The sequence below is a fragment of the Pristis pectinata genome, chromosome 6 (assembly GCF_009764475.1).
Source record: "Pristis pectinata isolate sPriPec2 chromosome 6, sPriPec2.1.pri, whole genome shotgun sequence".
Lineage (NCBI taxonomy): Eukaryota > Metazoa > Chordata > Chondrichthyes > Rhinopristiformes > Pristidae > Pristis > Pristis pectinata.
Window position 1 is genome coordinate 113,061,640 of NC_067410.1, and position 23,444 is coordinate 113,085,083.

The window sequence follows — 23,444 nt, forward strand, 5'->3', positions numbered from 1 at the left end:
CCAAGAATCATCGCACACGGTTCCCCAGGTTCCGTTGTAGTAAAACTTCCAGCCTTCCGGCACAACGACTTCCGCCGTCCACCAGCCTTATGGGAATATGATCTGCGGAATGAAATAATATTAATTCAATGTATTTGCTTTCTGAAAACAAACTGAGTAACATTTGCATTCGAGTTCTCTCAACAGATATTTATCACGTGTATTTTCGTTACTCTATGTTATATAAATTCGGCAAACATTGGCCGTTTATGAGAAAACAACTTTAAAGCTGGACCTTCGGCCCACGGTGTTCAGTGCATTAGAACTTTCTTCCTCGTCGAGCTGGTATATATGCGATTCATTGCTTAGTTTTCACTTCAATTCAGGAATCCTCTGCACTTCTTGAGAATGAAGATTATCTTAAAGATTTTTCCACGTTTTTGCTTTAATTATTCACAGCATTGTTGTGGCAGGAGTGTAAAGCTCTTGTCTTTATTTAGCCATTATTGCTACTGCGCTTAGAATGCTATTTGGTACTTTAATTAGAACAGGTTGGTGCTCTAACTGTGGCGACAGTACAACGGATTACTGCCAAACCACGTAATTAAAGATTACTTCGTAACATGATTCTGCTGTTCCTGAAGCAACGTAAAAAATCAAGGATTTGCTCAGTATTAAGTCCACATTTTGTCTCTACTGGGATAAAAGTCATACCCACCGGCATTGAGAGCTATATATTACAGGTAGACTGGGTCAATTTTTGGGAAAATGTTGTCTGGGTTTACATCTCTCTCTACTTACAGATTTGTCCTTCAGGACATTACCAAGTTGCATAGTTATGGTACTGTTAAGCCAATCTAAATGCTAGATATTTAAATCCTGACCAAGCCTCCTTTCATCCTTTTGCTGCTGTCTGTGCGAGAGAAGGGAGGGAGGTTTTATTGATTTATTTGCTGAGAATCCAAATGACTTCCCCATACGGACGCAGGAATGCGAACAGCTGATCATTCCCAGCATCCAGAGACTCAATAAGTCCTTCAGGTTCCAGATGCGAATAAATTTCGCATCAAATAATGTAGTACATTGTACTCGGTGCTCACAGTGAGGTCGTCTCTACATTGGAGAATCTGCAAAGGGATCGGCCGCTACTCTGTGGAAAACCTTCATTCACTTGACAAGGGTAAAACCGAGTGTGTTGTTGCATGTCATTTTAATTCTCCATCCTACACACTCTCTCTGAATGACCTGCATGCAACTTCCCACCGTTCTATTGATGAGTCCCAGCATAACGTTGAGGGAAAACGCTGCATTTTCCATCTCGACACTTTGGATCTTCAGAGATTTAATGGCAAATTGAATAATTTCAAGTAACTTGTCGTTTCAGTGTAAACAGCACAGGCCGGTTACAGTCGGCTGTAAAATTGTTCTTGCTCTTCAGTCAATGCCTGCTCTGCTGGACATATCCAGGATTATCCTTATGGATTCGCGTTTAGCAACGGCTCTGACAAGCATTTCACCACCATCAGATGTCCCTTCATTTGTTTTAGTCCTCCCTGGCTATCCCCATTAATCTATTAACCAAACCATTCCATTTCAGTTGGAGAGCATTTTGAGAGCAGTGATCCCAACTCCACAAGTTTTCAGATAGTTATGGATAAGGTGGAAAGGCCAATTTCAAGAGTATTAGTCAGGAGCTGGAGAGAGTAATTAGGAACAGCTATTAATTGCTAAGTCCACATCAGACATGTTGGAGTCATTTATCGGCCATCTCGTTAGAATATGGGACTTACAAGTATCTGTGAAAAAGTAAGACAACTACGCAAGGTTATGGAATCTTGGACGATGATTAATGTTGCAAATTTAGTCAAAAAGTAAATGGAAGCGTATGGAAGTTTGAGGAAGTCGAACAGGGCCTTTCAGGAATATAAAGAAACCAGTATATAACTTAAACGGGGAGTCAGGAGGGTTGGTGATCAGGAAATGTCATTGGTGAGAATGCTTAAAGAGAATCTCAAGGTATTTTACACATACAATAAAACAAGAGGGTAACTAGTTAGATGGCAGGACGATTTGAGGACAAGGGAGGGAATTTATGCCGAGAACTAAATGAAGTGGGCGAGGTACTAAACGAGGACTAAGTGTTCACTAAGGAGAAGGACATGAAGCATGGTGAGATCAGTGAAGAGTATGGTCATATTCAAGGGCGTTGATATCCTGAAAGGGGACGTTTAGGGCTCCTGGAGAAGATTAAGCTGGAGAAGTCCCCAGTGTCAGATGGGATCTATACTGCGTTATTGAGAGAGGCAAGCGTGGAGACGGCGGTCTTGTCAGTGATCTTTGACAACGGGAGGTTGCAGAAGACTGGAGGATAACCAACTATGTCCTGCTCCTTGAGAAGGGCCACAGAGTAAAACCAAAAAATTGTAGTCCAGTGAATCGTATGTCAATGATTGGAAAATTCTTGGGGAAGATTATTAGAAATTGAGCGGAAAAGTCGGTAAATCATGCTACACATGTGTAAAACCCTCGTTTGGCCACATTCGAAGCATTGTGTGGAGTTCTGGTTGCTGCTTTATAGGAAGGATGTTGCGGCTTTGGAGAATTTGTAGAAGACTTTCCCCAGGATGCTGGATTAGAGAGTATGAGCTATAAGGAGAGGCTAGAAAAACTCAGATTGCTTTCTCTGGAGTGCCAGAAGCTGAGGGCCGACGAGATTGAAGAATATTAAATTATGAGGTATTGATTAGCGAGGTAGCCAGAGTCTTTTTCCAAAGGTGGGATATCATAGCTTTCATGTGAGACGGAGATGTTCAAAGGGGATTTGTAAGGTAGGTGTGTTAGCCGTTTGGAACTCGCTGGCAGGTGAAATGGCTGAAATGGATACGGTATCAATGTTTGAGAGGCATTATGAACAGGCACGGAATTGAAAGATACAGAACGTGTTCAGGAAGATAGTATAATTTAAAATTGGCATCATGGTCTGCATAAACATCGTAGGCTGAAGAGCCTGTTCCTGCTCTGTACTGTGCTCTCTGTTCTAATACTGGAGTCGGCCAAGATAACGGCCCGTCCCCTGTCTGCAATATTTTTGGTCGGATCCATAATCTCCACACGAAATCTGCATATAAAGACCAGTTTAGTCACTTTTCCAGCTCTTATGAATGGGGTTTGCCCTGAAGCGCTGAATCTATTTACCTTTGCACAGACGTCCCTGACCTGCTGAGATTTTCCAGTATTTCGGTTTTATTTCAGATTGCCAGCCGTCTCTGATGTTTTGTTTTATTTCCAATTGCGGATAATGTCGTTGGTTGGTATCCGACTAAGTCACTGGAATGTGCAACGTCCTTGCGAGAGGTAGGAATCTTCTATGAATGTACACCAAATATATTTTATGCAATAACAAAATGTTCTTACCAGAACAAAACACGCCAACATCATCACCGATAGGTAAGTGTTTAAGTTGTGTGAACGTGCAGTTCCAGAGGTGGGGTTCACTCCCATTGCAACTGGCATTGTTCATTAACACTGGTCCTTTCCCAATTCCATACTTTGAGTGGTTGTAAACATTTATTGCGGAGCCACAGCTCAGCTGTCTGCATACCACATCTGCATCTTTGAAATCCCACAGACCGTCATTTACTCTGCCCCAGACGCCTCCGTAATAAACCTCCACTCGGCCATCACAACGGCCCACTCCATCAGCCAGTCTCAGCTGCCAATGATCAACTGTAAAAATAAGATGTGAAAGATAAGATATCTTAGTCACACGTGCAACGAAACATACAGTGAAATGCATCTTTTGCGTAGAGTGTTCTGGGGGCGGCCGGCAAATGTCTCCACGCTTCCAGCATTAAGATAGCATGCCCAAATCTACTTAAACAGTACATCTTTGGAATGTGTGAGGCAACCGGAGCACCCGGGAGAAACCCACGCAGAGACGGGGAGAACGTACAAACTCCTTACAGACAGTGATTGGCACTGAACCTGGGCCGCTGGCGCTGTAATAGCTTTACACTAACCGCTTCACCACAGTGCCTGCCCCTAATTGGGTAATCCATGTCATTCAATATTTCACAGCAGCATATTGTAAACAGAAATCATACTTTCAAATCACTGGGGAGCCAGGACCAGACTGAAAAGCTGAGGTTCTAACCGACGTATTTGTCCGAACTGCTGTAGCCAAAGGACAGTCTTTTACTGATAGACGCCAAGTAATGTGATGGTTCAGGCTACTTCAGAGAGAAGGATGTCTGGAGATTCGTGAACGCCAGAAGTGGTGATATTAAAAGTATGCACTTCGAAAATTAGCAAATACATGGATGACAATATATGTTGTCGACCCCCCCCCCCAAAACTGGAGACCCTGAAGACAAAAATAGATTCTAATAATATCTGCTTAATTATTTCAACTGTAATTTAATTCGTCATAAGACGTGTCTCCCTCCAGTTTGTGAATACGAAACAGAGACAGTCCATGCATCTTTTCACGCATATGCCGAAAGCATTCCTCCGTTTTATAATCCAAATTGCTGAATACTAAATTGCCATTTTACATCCCGATGATTTTCCCAGTTAACCGGCTTTCATTATTCTGTGTATAGACATGCGTTAGTTTCACACGACTGTATATTCTCCTTGCCCCCTGCTTCTGAATTTCTTCCGTCATTTATTTCTTTACATTAGAAAACCTGCGTATTTTCCATTATATCTGTCTGACTCTTACTTTCTACCTTAATCCAATGAGTATATCAGAATCTTTGTGCCTCTCGATGACCTTTGGTCTGTTCTGTTTTACATTCCTCCCGGCCAGATTTATCGTTAGTCTTACTTTAAACACCTTACCTGTCATTTTAGGCACGTATGAGCAAAACAAGGACGCTGAAAATATTTCAATGCGACAAACTCCTTGACATACCATATGTATGCACGGGTTTGAATGATTTCGATTTATGAAGTGTATCCATTACTTTGAAATTATTGTTAATTGGTGGCAATAAATGTTCTAAATTTGATTATGTGTGGATTACAAATAACTATAATAACTAAATTATGCGTTCAGTAATTATTGATGAATTGGGGTTGCATTTGAGAGCTGGGAGGTTATGGTGCAACTGGACAGGGTACTGGTAAGGCTGCAGCTGGAGTCCTGTGTGCAGTTCTGGTCTCCTAACTTGATGAAGGATATACCGACACTGGAGGCGTTGCAGAGAAGGTTCAACAGGTTGATTCCGAAAATGAGGGGGTTAGCCTCTGAGGAGAGATTTAGTACTGGGACTATACTGGTTGGAATTCAAAAGAATGCGAAGGTATCAAATGGAAACATGTAAAATTATGAAAGGGATGGATAAGGGAGGCAGGTAATTTGTTTCCACTGGTAGGTCAGACTGGAACTGCGGGATATCGCCAGAAGATTCGGGGGATTAGATTTAGCACCGAGATGAGGAGAGACTGTTTTTCCGAGAAAGCAGTGAATCTACTGAATTCTCTGCCCAGGGAAGCGGGAGAACCTACATCATTAAATATATTTAAGACACAGATGGACAGATGTTGGCATAGCAGGGGAATTAAGGGTGATGGGCGAAAGGCAGGTAGGTGGATCTGAGTCCACCGACAGATCAGGAATGATCTAATTCCTGACCTGGGGCAGACTCGTATTCCTGATCCAGAGCAGACTCGACCAGCCAGACGACCTACTCCTGCTCCTATTTCTTATATTCTTATGATGTTTTCCACATTAAGATTCGGCACCTAACATGATAAATATGTTCGTCTTTCTTTCATTGGTTCGAGTCTCCATCCAATCTGAAGAGAAAGAGCCTGCACGCCTTCACCCCGTCTATACCCCACATAATCTTGTATATTTCTAGGAGATCTCCCGTGATTTTCCTGCGCCTCAAGAAATAAAGCCTTAACTTATTTAACCTTTCCCTATACTTCAAGTCCTCAAGTTCCGGCAATACCTGTGTAAATTTTCTCTGCACTATTTCAAGCTTATTGACAGATTGCCTGCAGGTAGGTGACCAGAACTGCACAAAAAACTCCAAGTGTACCAACGTCTTGTACAACATCAACATTAAGGTCCAACTCCTGCACTCAATTCCCTGATTTATGAAGTTCAATGTGCCAAAACCTCTCTTTGCGAGCCTATCTACCCGCGATGCCACTTTCAAGGAACTATGGATCGGTATTCCCAGGTCCCTTTGTTCTACCGCACTCCTCAGTGCCCTACCATTCACTGTGTAAGTCTCACCCTGGTTTGTTCTCCAAACGTGCATCACCTCATACTTGCCTGCATTAAATTATGTCTGCCATTTTACAGCCCATTTTCCAAGTCGGTCCTGATAACTGCAAGCTTTTATAGCCTTCCTCGCAGTCCACTTCGCCTCCAATCTTGGTGTCATCCGCAAATTTGCTGATCCAGGTTACTATATTATCATTTAAATCATGATTGTAGATGATATACAACAACGGGCCCAACGCCGATCCCTGCGGCACACCGCTCGTCACAGGCCTCCAATCAGAGAGACAACTATCTACTTCCACTCTTTCGCTTCTCCCGCTGAGCCGACGTTGAATCCAGCTGACTATTTCATCCTGAATGCCAAGCGACTTAACTTTCTGAAGTAGCATTCCATGCGGGACTTTGTCAACGGCCTTGCTAAAGTCCATGTACACAACGTCCACGTCTTCCCTTCATCAACCTGCCTGGTAACCTCCTCGAAAAACTCTTGATTAGATTGGTTAGAAATGACCTGCCACGCACAAGGCCATCTTGACTATTTGGAATCAGGCCCTGTCTATCCAAATACTTATATATCCTGTCGCTCAGAATCCATACAAATAATTTAACCACGACTGACGTCAGGCTCACAGGCTCTACTGTCCCAGATTATTCTTAGATCATTTCTTAAACAACGGAACATTAACTGTCCTCCAGTCCTCCGGCACCTCACCTGTAGCTTAAGGGCGTTTAAAATAACTCTGCCAGGGCAGTTGCAAATTCTGCACTAGCCTCCCACTATGTCTGAGAGAACACCTCGTCAGGCCCTGGGGATTCATCCAGCCTAATATGTAGTAATGTTATTTTCTTTTAGTAATTATTTGTGAGTTGATTTAGATTTATATATTTAATTAATTTACTTGTATGTTTATATAATAAATTTAACTATAGATTATATTAATTCCATTATTAACAACGAATAACGTTGTTAATGTTTTTTGATTAGCGCATGGACCTCAGTGATATTCGGGTTTATTAAGAAAGCAAATTGGGCTTTACATTCCTAATGGCTACTTCAGTAACCATGAGTGAATTATAATCATTTTTCGTTCTATGGCATCTTTTATGCAGCAAACAAAGAGGTTCATGTCGTTTCACATGAACCTTATCAAACGAAAGTTAACTCCGGGTCACGTGAGACCTGTGCAGTGGATTGTTCAGCGATGTGTTGAAGATGTACCCACACAGTAAAATGTGACCGAGGGAGATGGAATAACAATGGTGAAAAATTCCAAACTTAATACCTTGGAACGAGTTTGAGGTATGTGGAAAGACAGAATTGCACTCTGCCCTCTCTACCTCAATGGTAATTTCTTTCAATGTATCAATGATGCGAAGATTTATTCTTACATCTCATAAAGTAACTCCTATGATTTCAAGCTGCTGTATGAAGGAGCATTCATTTGTATTATCTTTCAATTGGTTGTAAGTTTCGGAATCTCTTGAAATCGTTTCTAAAATATATTATACTGCATCACGGAGACAAAACATAGCAAATAGAACACTAGAGCACAGTACAGGCCCTTCGGCCCACAATGTGTGCCGACATTTTGTCCTGCTCTAGGATATATCTGACTCTTCCATCCCACGTAGCCCCCTATTTTTCTATCATTAATGTTTTCCATAAGAAGTGTTCATTTCACAGATCGCTTGACCTTCCATTTCATAACATTTCGGACTACACAATAACAGCCAAGCACATGACAGCTGCATAATTCAAACAATTGCGCTTAAACACATTTTATGTACATTCTGGTGCGAGGTAAAAACCTTCTGCATTTGTTCTCAGCTCAAACCAGAAGCCACTTCACCAATTAAAATTACGTTGTGAAATATTTTGCACGGTAATTTCCGATAAATTCATGTCAGGTGCTCATATTTTCTCCCTCCGCACATGCTGCTAGATCTGACGACAATTTCGCATTTATTTAGGATTTCTAGCAAATACCGCATCTGTATCTCACCGTTGCAGAATTTCGTTGGTTTTTCTTTGCTCTTACTGACATCATTCACCTACCCCTGTTTACACGTCACTAGAAAAGTATCTACGATTAAGCTACAGCGTTGAAATTTAATGTTCCACCTGGATAATCTGGGCCTCCACCCTCATAAACATTCTGTTCATTCCCTCCTAACTTTTCCTTTCTTCACCTTAACATAAGTTATTTTTATTTCCACTTTTAAATATCTGTTGAAGGGACATTGACCTTAAAGGCCAACGCTTTTCGCCCTCCACTAATGCTACGCAACAGGCGGAGTATCTTCATCATTTCCTCTTTCCATTTCAGATCTCCAGCATCTGCGATCTTGTGCTTTCCAATTATTGCTCTTCGGTGAGGGCATATTGAAGAAGATTAACTATCCTGGAACTCTGGGCACAAAATACCACCTGATAACTGAACCTACAACTCCCACAGTATTCGAAGATTTCGAGGAAACGACAGCATACATTGTTTAGCATTAATTCCTGCTAGAGAGTTATTGTTTTATCATAATTAACGTGTCTGAAACTTAATAGTAATTCACCTACCGGAACAGATAACGCTGGCGTCATTTTTGTGTGTGCATGGATGTTGTCCCCATGATGCAATGGGGCAGTCATTCAAGCGCATCTCGTTGCCCCGACATTCATTGATATCGTTCCATATCGAACCATTTCCCTCACCGAAGAATGCTCCTCCAGGCGCAGATATCGCAGTTCCACAACGGAGATGATTGCAGACGACAGCAGCATCCTCTAAATCCCAGTAAGAATCGCAGACCGTTCCCCAAGTTTCGCCCCGAAGAATTTCCACTCTACCTGAGCAGCCGTCCTCGCCACCAACTAACCGCGGCCCTTTTTGACCTTTAGATTAAAAGAATGAAAACATACGAGCTGTTATATCGTTTATTTGTAAGCTTATTCATTGCTCACCATGAAAAATAATGGACTTTAGCAAGAAAAGCTAAGCATTGCATGTAGAATTGCATGTCTCGTAAACACGTGGTCAACCGCAAAAATGGCTCTGCATGTCTCCGTAATGCTGCCAAAAGGAACGCCCCACTGCAGCGCCATTGGAAATAAGAATTGTTGTTTGAAGAATGACAGAGGAAATTCGCTTGTCCAAATGGCAGCATAAACTGGATGATGCATCGTTAAAGATGCATGAGTTCAGTGGTTTTCAAATTCATAACAAACCACCACCAAATATGAAAAGCTAAAATGAAATCAGCAAATCCTGGAAGTACTCAGCTGGTTAGCCAGAGCTTGTGAAAAACAAAGATCCAGCTTAATTTTCTTTTCATCAGGAAAGAGGAAAGCTAAATATAAAACCAGTTTTTATTAATCAGAAAAAGGAAGGTGAAAGGAAGACACGAGCATGAATAGCTGGAAAAAGCTGAAGGCAGGAGATGGTATTTCACCAATCGGTCAATTTTAAATAAAACTGATCCATTAGATCAGATATCTTATGTCGATATCGACGTTCATAAAACGCCACTGCAATCCGTAACTGCATTGTTCGCCATATTTTTCAGCCTACCATTACATTTCAAGCAAAGTGATCAATCATGAGTTCATGCAGGATGTAGACGTGCATGGCGGAGCAGGGAAACACTATCGGAAAATCACGGCGTCAAATTTGCGAAGATCCAGTTCAAGTGTATGTGCACGCTGTAAAGTGATTTCGAGTCTATTTTGACATATCCGAGACAAAATACAGGGGTAAAGTGAGAGTCACTCCCTAGCTACCTTGGTATAAAGCAACAGTGCAGGAGCAACAAAAGAAAAATGTCCAAATGTTTGGAGTCACATCTTCAACGAAAGAATAAGGCTGTGTTATTTGGAGGTCAATCATCCCACCGCAGGAATTCAAGTCAGGCGTTCCATATGGCAGAGTTCTTGCCTCAGCTACCTTTAGCTGCTTCATTGATGACATTGCATTCATCACGATGTCACATCTAATGATTGTGTAATTCTCAATTCATGACTCAGCTTCTGAATAGTTAAACATTGAATGCGTGTAACAAGTCCAACACGGCACTATACTTCAGCTGACACTTGGCGAATAACATTTGTTCCACACGTGGCAGGAGAAAGCTCTTTACAGCGATATAGAGACTAGCTACCTGAATTTAATATCGTCTGGCATTACAATGGTTCACCACCATCAAAGTGCTGATCTGAAAACCAACTGAACCAACCACATGAAAACTGTAGGGAAAAGAGTAGCTCACAGGCAGCTTATCCTCCTGAAGGACGCTCATTATCTCAGAGGAGGAGGAAGACTAGAGCGTCAGAATATATTCTCCACTTTCAAAGTGACCAATTCCAAAACTGTTATACAAGATGGACATCATCAAGGACAATGTTTTATAGCAATACATCCACAAATCTAAACTTTCCTGTGACATTGTGGTAAAATGTGCCATCCAAAAAGCACTGCAATTTCCTGCTTGGCATCCACAACTATCACAAATAATTAACGCGGCAAAGGTATGGTGACGCTATCACCGGTCCCTGAGCAAAATCGCCTACCACACTGACTTGGATATATATTGCTGATCCTTCATGGACGTCAGGTCAGAACTCTGAAAACTGTTGCGCTGCAAGTTTGCAGAGGACTTTTCACTGGAAAGACACTCATGGCACGAGGTTGGTTTGCCGCACCTACTCAATGGCAGTATAGAAATGATAATAATGCGAGAACTTGCCAGCGCCGCTCACATGCTGAAGTATGGTAAACCGGGGCTGCATGGAACAAGTGATAGGACAAAATAACCACCAAAATGAGTAGTAAATGGAGATAGATGTTAATAACCAGAAGTTGTCAAAAAAACGATGCACTAAATGCCATAAATCGGAAGAAAAATGCTGGAAAATTGCTTATTTTACTGAAATTATTCGTCACTACTCTGTAAGGCTGTAATGATGCTTCTTTGCAGAAGGTGTACTGTTCCTCAACAGTGTGGTTCTTCCGCAAGTGTGTGTTACCACAATACTTTCAGCACATCTCCTGCTCCACCAGGATGCCATCACCCTTAACCACTGCCATACAACCATCAAAGATGCCTTCCGAGCCACCCCTCGTCCTCACTTTGGGAAATTAGACCACCAGGCTGTGCTCCTTCTCCCTGCATACAAACAGAAACTAAAACTGGAGGATCCAATATGGAGAGACGTGCAGTGTTTCTCTGTGGAAGCAGATGAGCTCCAACGTGACTGCTTTGAGACAGTGGACTGGTACATGTTCAGAGACTCAGCTGCCAGCATTGATGAGTATGTCACCACCATCACGGACTTTATCTGCAAGTGTGTGGAGGACAGTGCACCAAGGAAGACAATACTGGTGTTCCCAAACAGGAAACCACGGATGAACCGGGAGTTCCACACCCTACTGAAGGGGAGGACTGCTGCACACAAATCTGTTGATACTGATCTGTAAAAGAAATCGAGGTATGACCTTCGAAAAGCTATCAGGGATACCAAGAGGCAATACCGTCTTTGACCAGCCGCCAGTTATGGCAGGGCTTACATGCCATAACAGGCTACAAGACGAAGTCGCGCTGCATAGCTAACAATAGCGCATCACTTCCTGATGATCATAACGCATTCTATTCGCGTTTTGAACAAAAGGGAAGCAGATTGTCACCATCCACCCTGACAGCCACCAACGCAGCTGAACCAATGATCACAGTGGAGGACGTACGATCAGTCTTCCGGGGAGTGAACACGAGGAAAGCACCTCGCCCAGATGGTGAACCGGGCCGCCTGCTCTAATCTTGTGCTGATCATCTGGCAGAAGTATTTGCGGACATATTCCAACTCTCCCTGCTTCAATCTCAGTTTCCATCCTGTTTTAAGAAGACCACTATCACCCCGGTATCAAAGAAAAGCAAGGTAACATGCCGCAATTACAACCGACCAGTGGCTCTGACATCCACCATCATGAAGTGCTTTGAGAGGTTGTTCATGGCACCCATCAACTCCAGCCTACCAGACAACCTGGACCCATTGCAATTCGCCTATCATCGAAACAGGTCTACAGCGGATGCCATCTCCCTGGCCGTACGCTCAGCTCTGGAGCATGTGGACAGTAAAGACACATACGTTAGACTATTGTTTATTGACTATAGTTCTACCTTCAATACAATAATTTCAAGCAAGCTTGTCACCAAACTCCGAGTCCCAGGACTCAACACCTCCCTCTGTAACTGGATCCTTGATTTTCTAACAAACAGACCGCAAACAGTGAGGATAGGCAGCAATACCTCCTGCACGATTATTCTCAACATTGGTGCACCACAAGGCTGCGTTTTCGGCCTTCTACTCTACTCATTATACACTCATGACTGTGTGGCGATATTCTACTCTAACTCCATATACAAGTTTGCAGATGATACCGCCGTTGTAGGCCGTATCTCAAACAGCCATGAGTCGGAGTACAGGAAGGAGATGGAGAGTTTAGTGGGATGGTGTCATGACAACAACCTTTCCCTCAATGTCAACTAAACAAAAGAGCTGGTCATTGACTTCAGGAAAGGTGGCGGGTGTACATGCAACTGTCCACATTAATGCTGCTGAGCTCGAGAGGGTTGACAGTTTCAAGTTCCTGATAGTGAACATCACCAACAGCCTGTCCTGGTCAAATCACATAGATGCCACGGCCAAGAAAGCTCACCAGTGCCTCTACTTCCTCAGGAGGCTAAAGAAATTTGGTTTGTCCCGTTTGATTCTCCCCAACTTTAACCGACGCACAATAGAAAGCATCCTTTCTGGATGTATCACGGCTATGCGCAGGACCGCAAGAAGCTGCAGAGATTTTGGACACAGCCCAGCGCATCACGGAGACCAGCCTGCTCTACTTGGACTCTGTCTTTACCTCTCGTTGTCTTGGTGTAGCAGCCAGCATAATCAAAGACCACACCCACCCGGGACATTCTCTCTTCTCTCCTCTTCCATCGGGTAGAAGATACAGGAGCCTGAGAGCACGTACCACCAGACTTAAGGACAGCTTCTTCCCCACTGTGATAAGACTATTGAATGGTTCCCTTATACAATGAGATGGACCATGAGCTCACGATCTACCTTGTTGTGACCTTCCACCTTATTGCACTGCAGTTTCTCTGTAGATATGACACTTTACTCTATACTGTTATTGCTTTTACCTGCACTTCATCACTGCACTCTGTACTCACTCAATGTAACTGCACAGTGTAATGAATTGACCTGTATGATCGGTTTGTAAGACAATCTTTTCACCGTACCTCGGTACAAGTGCCAATAATAAACCAATAAACCTCCGCGCTACGTTGGCATTCGTTCAAAAACAAAGGAGGGAGAGAATAGATAGTTGAGAGAGGGAATAGAACTAGGGAAATTGTTGGCAGGATTCTGGAATTTTGACCAAACTTTGTTCACAAAACAGAAGTGCTCTACAAATTAGCATATAAAACTTCCCCAGAAAAAGACAGCAGGACGTACCCAGCGAATAGGTGAAAAGTACTGAGAGTCTCCTTGTTTGGGGACATATTTTATTCATTTTTAGATGGAACTGAGAAGTGATGACATAGCTGGAGTTAGTTGCCATTGCTTACTGCCCTTGACAAAGTGATGCAGTCGCCTTCCAGCATTTATGCATCTGATCTATGTGCTTTCCAGCTGCTACTGGCAGGGAGTTCCAGATTTACACCAATTAATGAACAGCGACTGACACTTTGCTGTTAGGAGCCATAATGTTCAAGTTGGAACTAAAACTACACCTCGTTATATTTCAGTGCACCAATCCCCCATCCGATCTTGCTGTCAGAAGCCGTGGGTTTGAGATGCTGTCGTTGCAGTTTAAGATGGTGTATAGAATTCCAAAGAAGTAGACTGCTTTGCCTGAATGCTATTGAATACCTCGAGAATTGTCGGAGGTCCATTTGTCCAGCAAAGTGGAGAGTATTCCAACAATGGTCTGACGAGAAACTTGCGATATCAGTGTTCTGATTTGTACCTTGAGGTATCAGGAGGTGAGGCAGTATATCGAACCAGGATCTGCACTCTAGCCAAAGTATTTCTGTGGTTGGTCCGTTGGAATTTCTGGTCGATGGTGACCAGCATTTTAATCATGGATAATCTCATACAGTAACCCCACTGAATTTCAAGCGTAGTATCTTATATTTTGTTTGGTTGGAGATGATGATTTATTTTCATTATTGTGGCCTCGTTGTTACCAGATAATTCTCACTCCATGCCTGAATGAAACCGAGGTTATGCTGCATGCAACCATGGACGATTACTTTTGTTGGCGAATTGCGAATTGATAGAGTGTGATTAATGAAAGGAAAAACGCAGTATCTTCTTTGCTCACAGAGCAACATGCCGTGTGAAGCGATCTAACCATTGGTGACTCAGAACGTCCTAAAATCACAGGGTGAGTGCAGGAAAAGATGCCAATGCAGTCAATCAGAGTGAATTAAAACGTTAGGTGGAAATCCTGTGGATAACTAAAATAATGAATGCTTCATAAATTACACAGAGAAGAAAGCTATCTTGGTGCTATAATGCATTCTCTAGAAGCAATATTCAATGACAGGAAATGTGCGAAATCTGTAAAGAAACTGTTGGATGTGAGGATAATTACAGACAAGTGAATGAGAGTGATGGTGTATCTATATTAGTTTATTAGCAAGGGCACTCTCGCCAACGTGATTGGGGCTTGGGTGTGAAGGGTAGCGGAATTTCACTTCATTTATGAAAATTAGACGGTCATGGCTGTGAAGAATATTGCCATTGGTGTCAGCTCAATTTTTCACTGCTTTTCTTATTTGTTGGTAACACTGTCTGAGCATCGTTATTGCCTTGACACTCATTGCGTTTGGCCAACACTTGCGAGGTACCAACAGCGGAAACTGCCTCCGCTGAGCAGAATAATAAAACATTACAATACAAATGGACTATTGCAGATTCACGTTCAGCTCCCCAGGACACAATTCTGATGTTGCCTGCCTCTTTTGATATATACTTATCTTTCTATGCAAGAGTTAGCATTTAACGACCAGAGGCATTTAGACTAAAAGCTTATCTATTTTTTTAATCCGTTCTCTCCATTACCTGAATCCATATGTATGAACGAATGAAACACTTACCCGAACAAATGACGCTTACAACATTTCTATTCGTGCAGTGTTGTTCATTGTTTCTTGTAGTAGCGCAATCCCAGAGAATGGTCTCATTGCCCTGACATTCATAGGAATCCTGCCAGATTGGACCACAGCCCTCTCCAAAATGTGCCCCTCCGAGTACTGATATCACTTCCCCACATTTCAACGATCTACACACCACACGTGCGTCCTGCAAATCCCAATGGGAATCACACACAGTTCCCCAGGTCTCTCCATGCTGTATTTCCAATCTCCCAGAGCATCCGTCCGATCCGCCAACCAGTCTTGGCTTTCTGTGTCCTGCGGTATATTGGCAGAAGATAAAAGATTTCCAAGGGAAAGTGATTAGATGAATAGTTACAAACTAGAGTAAACAATGTTTTTGAACTGGAAATATATGACGAATTCAAACACGTTAGACGTGATTTTAGATCATGTTCCATTCATCAAATAATTTTACAATTTTTAAATGGTTTACATGTTTGTATCTTCCACAAACTCAAGTGCTTTCCTGAAAAATCTTCGATATTTCCCTTTTCATTTTAATCGTTCTTTTTAGTGAGAGCTGCAGCGACAAGAAGGCAATATGTGTTGCTACGATAACATGCAAATACACAACCAGACTTCCTACAATTAACTCCAAAGAATATAACATGAAAATATAACAAAATAAATTAAATTTTGCAATATTTTTTCGTTGCTGCGAGAAAATGACTATAATCTATTAAATTGCTGCTTTAATCATTGTGCACATCTAGATTAATGAACTATTCAATAGATTACAAAGATATATTCGAATTATGAGAGTCGTCAGAACATTTGATCGGTGTGCACATTTACCTCCTTGGAAATGAAGTGAACTAACTGAAAAAAAATCAAATTCGATGCAAATTGAAAAATCAAAGGGACAACACGAAGTAAGCAATGGGTATAAAGGTGAAAGAATGTGTCTGTTTATTTTAAGACGATTGTGACAAGTTCACTAAATCTTGTATTCTCTGAACTGGATACATAAACTGGTACTATAGGTCCTATTCGTATCTCAATGTGTTGGCAGTGCCATTCGTTCAGTCATTAAACTAGATAATTATTTAGCGTTCCGAAATTTTTTTTAAAAAATCCATGCATGGAAGGACTCCATAACAAGCCGAATTGAGTTTTTGGAGGAGGTGACAAAACAAATTGATGAAGGTGGAACGGTGGTTGTGTTGTGTATAGACTTTAGCAAGGCGTTTTTTCCAGGATCCCCATGGCAGGCTTATCCAGAAGGTCATGAGGCATGGGATCCATTGATACATGGTTTCCTGGATTCGGCATTGATTTGCCCACAGAAGGCCGATGATGCCTGGTGTTTGTATTCTGCTGGAGGTCGGTGACTAATCGTGTTCTGCAGAGATCTGTTCTGGGACAAGGATTTGTAAGTGGAAGAATGGGTTAGTAACTTCAGAAATAACACGAAGATTGAGGGTGCTGTGTATAGTGTAGAAGGCTATTGTAGGTTACAACGGCATGCAGAGTTGGGCGGTGAATTGGAGGATGGTGTTGAATGCGGTTAAGTGTGAAGTAACATTCTTTGGAAGAACGAACTTGCAGGCGGAGTACAAGGTTAATGACAGGATTCTTATCAGTGGGGAGGAACAGAGGGATCCTGTGGTCTAAGTGCATGGATTCCTAAAAGTTGCCGCCCAAGTTGATAGGCTGGTTAAGAAGGCGTATGGAGGGGTGGTGTGCTGGTCTTCATTAGTCGGCGGATTGAGTTCAAGAGCCGAGAGGTAATGTTGCAGCTCTATAAAAGTCTGGTTTGACCACACTTGTGTTCAATTCGGGACCCTTCATTATACGAAGTATGTGGAAGCTTTAGAGAGAATGCGGAGAAGATTTAACAGGATGTTGGATAATGGAATATGTCTTATGAGGAAAGGTTGAACTGCAGGGAGCGACGCAGCATAAGAGGCGGCTTGATGCAGGTGTACAAGATTCTGAGGGGAATAGATCAAGTGGACAACCGCAACTTTTCTCACGGGTGCGAACGGCCAATATCAGAGGACAAAAATTTAAAGTCAGGGAAGGAAAGTTTAGGGAAGATGTCAGGAGTAGGTATTTTACACAGAGAGTAGTGGATGCCTCGAACGCACTGCTGGGGCTGGTGTTGGAGCCTGATACCAGAAGAAAATTTAAAAGAAAGGCGCATGGATATGAGAAAATGGAGGATCATGGGTTGGTAGGAGGGACGCGTTACATTGATCAAGGAGTTAGTGTTTATGTAGGTTGGCAAAACATGGTGGGCCTTAAGACCCGTACTGTGCTGTACTGTATTGTTCTATGTTCGATAACACGTCTAAGATCCTGTTCTTAATTAACTTCGGGTTGAAGGATTTATGTGTTTTCTTTACCACATGCAGCGTACTGGTTCACGTCTTATCAAGATGTCCAGAAATCAAGCGTGTCAAACACTGACCATCAACGAATTCCGAATTGCGAAGAAAAATCATTGTCTCTCAGAAGTATCAAACATTTATGCCTCTTACATTCTCTATATACCTTCATAAATATTCCAATTGCCAATAGGGTAATTTGACTAAATTAAGATATCATCGTGCGAAGTGATCACACAACACTACCTGTCACGACGATAATTGAGCATTATTTATATCCTGTAACTGTCCTCCAATTTTCGCATTTACTACAAAGTTAATCCCATTGTTCTCTGGAAACTCTTTCTTCTGTGGTTAGAGCAAACGTCTACTTTTTCTCTACTTCATTTTCCCATATTTTTAGAGTTCTAATTAAACATCATAAATGTGAACAAAGACGGATTTTTTAATTACAGGAACAGTCAAGAGCTCACTTGAAGCTGTCACACATAATACTGATTTGAACAGCGTATGTTAATTTTAAAGGGTGACTTCTTGTCCAGTTTTGTCTTTCAGTGCTTTGGGCGGCGTTAACGCCATATTACAACTTCATCTAAAATATCACGAACAGAAAATTACCCGAACAAACAACTCCAGCTGTTTCGCTTTCCCTAGAGCAGTTAAGGTGAACCATAGCTCTCCTTTCACATCTCCAGGGGTCATTCTCGGTGCCATTGCAGTGAATTTCAACTTGCACCATGGGCCATTTTCCATCTCCAAACTGTGAATTTCCTGATGCAGATACAGCGTCACCACAACCAAGGTAGTTGCACACAACTTGAGCCTCATTCATATCCCAATTGCGACCACAGATAATGAACGAGTAATGTAAGTCATTGCCGGGTTCCACTCTTCCAGCACAGGGGCTGCCTCCATCCGCCAGGACCAGGCGCTGTACAACTGTTGTGTAAGAAATGAAAGCGTCAAGTTAATCCTCTTCAAAATGCTGCCGAAATGAAACTGCAATCAGGGACCGTATCTCAGTCAGTGGTTTTAACTATCGTTCGAAGATATCACGGTAAATAAAGCCCATAATAAAGCTTTTGGAATTATGAATAAAATGCTGAAATTATCAAGAAATCAAAAGAGCACGGGAGGCTCCCTCAGTGTATCATCACATTCACCAAATTCCATAGCTTCTTGCGGGTTTAAGAGATTTGCTCCCTTAAAACACCCTGCCTCTGTGTTCTGGATATCAACGGGCCTTGTGGATCTACGAGCACGAAAACGTATTCCCACAGTACAAGATGAGTGGCAGATGACCGGTTACCTTTTGTACGTAGTGCATGTTATTCCAGTATGCTGACTTCAAGCATTTGAACTCCACGAGCATACTGGAAAGCCCAGTACAAGAGTACTTCCAGGTTAAACCGGAGAATATTTCTCCTATACAAGTGATAAATTACCAGATCCTATCGTTTTGGCATCTCATAAGATTTTCATAAAGAAGGTGCGGAATTTAAGTGCGTGTCCAAAATTTACATTTTATGAGTTGAGTTTCAAAGAAAGTCGAACTTTTACAATGCCAGATTTATAGCATTCATTCTGACAATGAGAAATAATGAAATTATAAAACTAATGGAGAAAAGTAAATGACAGGAAAAGGGGAGAAGTAAATAAGAATAAAGGTTTTCAAATCTATTTGTCAAAATTGAAAACAGATAGATTGAATATTGAGAACAAATGGGTCAACCTTTGCTTATAAATGACTTTTTTAATTTTTATTGACTTCTTCCTTGACGTTTTATAAATGACTTTTTTCCGATATTTATGGAACAGAATTGATCAGATTGTGCTCACTGCGTGCCAGTGGATCTGAAGGGAAGTGGATTTCTTCTTAAAGCTGAAAAATAATTCTACTGATTTCTGTGTCTCCGCATTGAAACGCAGACTCAAACACGGATAAGCTCCGCGTTTGAGCTGCGAGCGGACAAGCTCTGAGTCAGGTGACAGCATATCTGATCTCATTTAAATTTCCTACTCTGCCGCTGGCCTGCCTTTTCTCTCCAACACCAGAACACTAACGTGCCGAAGTGTAACAGCTCTGATACACGTCGAATTCAGACCCTAATTCGACAACCACCCCGGCCGCGCAACCGAACGTGGATCAGGTTACTCGGGGGCGGCGAGAAGAACAAGTGACAGCGAATTCCAGCGGGCCCCAACTTTTGCCATTTATTCAGATGCAACTTCTGAAAGATGTTGGAGAGATTGGCTGAAACAGCAACGTCAACCAGGAACCAACAGGCGGAAAACAAAATCTGAGCACAATAATTTCCAATTAAAAACATAAATATCAATTACAAGAAGCCAATTCTAGAAGGCCATTCTTATTTGCTAAGAGATAAAAAGCGAAATTTATCTCTCAATCTGCCCCTTTTATGTACGACTTCGGCTGGGTTTGTTCCCGTGAGTGCAGAGCCGATCTAAGAAAGTCAGCTGTTGACAAAGACATGAAATCTCATCGACTGCTTTAAAGCAAACGACCAAAGTCAGTGAACTAGAATAATTAACTAAGTTACAAAGTGCAAATACCTTTACAATAGATGTTTACGATCGCCCCAGATTCGCAGTCCTCCTGGTTCGAGACAGTGAATGAACACTCCGACAATGAAGTCTCAGTTCCATTGCACTGAAACTTGTTCAACAAAGCAGGTCTCTCTCCGGGTGAGAGAGGTTTGACTGCTAATGTGTCGTAAGACCCGCATCCTGCCTGTTTGCAGAGCATTTCTCCATAGAGTGTGTTCCACTGACTGCTGCAGACAGACATCCACTGACCTCCGTATTTAATCTGTAAATCTCCGTTACAAGGTTGTTCCGGTCCAACCATTCTCACTTCTCCGAAATCTTAAAAAAATGAGACAAAGTGGGATTATGGAACCTGAAACAAAATAATATTCTTACGCTTTAAAAAAAATGCTTAAACTAGACTCAAATTAGACTCGTAAATTATTAAAAGTACGTTTTGCTTTTGTCACGAACCAGCAACAAAAGAAACACACTGAGCATGATTTAGTGTTAAAAACTATTTTATTAATCACTACTTATGATAATACGTAAAATAAAAGTAAAAATGTTAGTATGTTAGAATTCAAGAATGTTAAACCTCGAACGTTAACCCCAAAACTAAACTCTTCTTGTGTGTGTGTGACAAAGTCCAAAACTCCCAGTTCCGGAATGGTTCTTAAAGTTCAGTTGCACAAGCCATAAGGTGAAACATGAGCAAGGGCTTCTTCAACAACCACCGTTGTCTGAAGATAAGATGTAGATGTAGAAAAACATAGAGAGAGTACATACGAAATCCAAATGTTCCACGATGTAACCCAAACGACACTTCAGTGTTTACTCGGTAGTGACTTACTCACCCCGAAAAGCATCCGAATCGTGGTCGTCCACACACAAATACCTGTTTCCTGCTACAGGTCAGCAACAAAGTGAACTCCACCGGATTACTTCCAACTTCCATACATGGATTTCAGTGGCAAACACAGTTATTGTTTCTCATCCATCGATAGAGAAAACAAGCAGGCTGGTGTCTCTCTCCCTTCTCTCTCTCTCTCTCTTCTTCTTCTTACTTCTTCAACAACGTCATTACGTCCTTTATCTTCTATTGACGTAAGCACGCCCCACACACACATACACACACACTCTCTATCTTAAAGGGACTTTCACTGAGTCCGTAACACATTCCATTGTTACTTATTGCTTTTTCAGCGTTTTCGAATACTGTCTCCTCCCCTCCGATTTAATACTCTGTGACGACGTGTCATAGACGAAATTGAAGACAATATAATGTGCCTGCTACTTGCCCATATTGCGCTGCACCGATGATTCTTAAACCATTCTTTTCATTGAATTTTTCGAGAGAATGAGATGGTTGGAATCACACTGAATTTTATTCATTTCCACGTGTGCGTGAAGCTCAATTAAAAACAATGTCAATGAATTTGCAACAGACCCAATAACCGAATGGAAAAGTACGAAAACAATGGAGAAATGAAGGGAGATATGTAATGCCAGGGATACTGCGTTAGTGGCTGAGGTGAAACATTGACTTCAGCAGGCGTCAAGTAGACAAAATGTAACATATCTCGGTTCCTTTCGAGTAAACTACCTCAATTTACACTGTCCCAATTCCCTCCTGCCCTGCAAGGTGTAGTTTTTGTAGTGACAAAAACAATCGTTTTATACAAAATTATTCTGAAAAGTATCATACATTGGCATCAATTTCTGGCATCAAAAGCATCAGTTTTCTTTCCATATACACGTACGATACCTTTCGCAATATTATAGGATGCTATTCGGATCATTGAGTCTATCCCGGCTCCGACAGCAAACATATCGATTCCATCCCCCGAATACTCACCCAAGCCCAATACAATTTTCATACGCCGTTCCAGGAATATCGATTGTTGTTTTTAACTGAACAATGCGTAGCGATGAAGTTATGCCCATAAACACCAGATCGACTGACCAAACATAATTTAAAAACCATCCGGTAAATCCCAATTGATATCATATGATTTATTCAGAGAGTTACAGCGTCACATGACAGCAATCCGGCTCATCGTGTCTCTGCTGGCCATCGATGACCTGTCTGCATTAATCCAATTTGCCAACACTCAGCTGATAACTTTCTATAGCATGGCGATTCTAATGCTACTGTAAATATTCCTTCAAGCTCTGAGCTCCTGCTTTCAACCATCGTCTGGGAATATCTTCCACAAATGTCGACTAAACCAGTTACCCCTTCCTTCAAATCTAAGCCGTCCGTTCAAAGACCTTAGCAAATGGCAGACGTTTCTCACAGCTGCCCTATCCATGCACCCAGATAACTTTGTATTCCTCGGTCAGGTTACTCCTGAGCGTTATCCACCTAAAAAAAACCGGACCTATCCTGCCGCCCCTGCACACCTACAAATGCTCCATCCTGATAAATCATTTCTGCATACTCCCCGGTTTAGTTACAACGTTTCTATGGAGACGATCAGAAATACTTCAGCTGTTGTCTAACCAACCCGCAGAAGAAACATTTTCAAAAGAGGACCAATCAGAAAATTTAAAATTCTGAATTGTGTCCAGTTCGAGGTAAGCGGGAAATTGAGGCACTTACAGCCTGGAACTTGCAGGACCAACAAGAGTATCCACAGACGTTGCATTTCACGTTGTGAGCATGGACGAAGAAGGATTTTATCGAACGGTCTTTGGAGAAACTGTAATTCAGTTAGCTGCTGGATTCAACAGAGATCTGTTCGATGAAATCACCGGATGAATACGTTTAAATAGTTGACAATGAACCCTGGAAGTTGTACTGGTGATTACCGGAATCGAGACACCAATGGCAAACATCGTTTCCATTTTAGGCAAAAAACAATGCAAGAAGAATCTTTGAGTGGTGGGGGGGGGGGTGGTGCGGGTAGGCGGGGGTTGGTAGTGCTGAGGATGCTTCTGATGACCGTCGACTTCAAAATGATCCGATCAATTCATGCTTAATAGTTAACCGAGCAACCATGATGGAGTTGGGAAATAAAAGGACCAATTTCGTTACTGATGATACAAAAGTCCTTCTGCAGATGTAATCAGAATTACTCGGCAGTACAGAACGTAATACAGTGTTTAGTAAATCCGTTCACATCAATGATCGT

The 23,444-nt window shown here is 42.0% G+C and overlaps 1 protein-coding gene across 1 annotated transcript; it reads right to left on the minus strand.

Moving 5' to 3' along the window:
- Positions 1-7: 7 nt before the first annotated feature.
- Positions 8-8,871, minus strand: LOC127571923 (deleted in malignant brain tumors 1 protein-like). Its single transcript, XM_052018672.1, has 3 exons — positions 8,790-8,871; positions 3,394-3,705; positions 8-102 (listed from the first exon to the last, which is right to left on the minus strand). Exons 1-3 carry the CDS (start codon positions 8,869-8,871, stop codon positions 8-10), a joined length of 489 nt encoding a protein of 162 aa, XP_051874632.1.
- Positions 8,872-23,444: the final 14,573 nt, after the last annotated feature.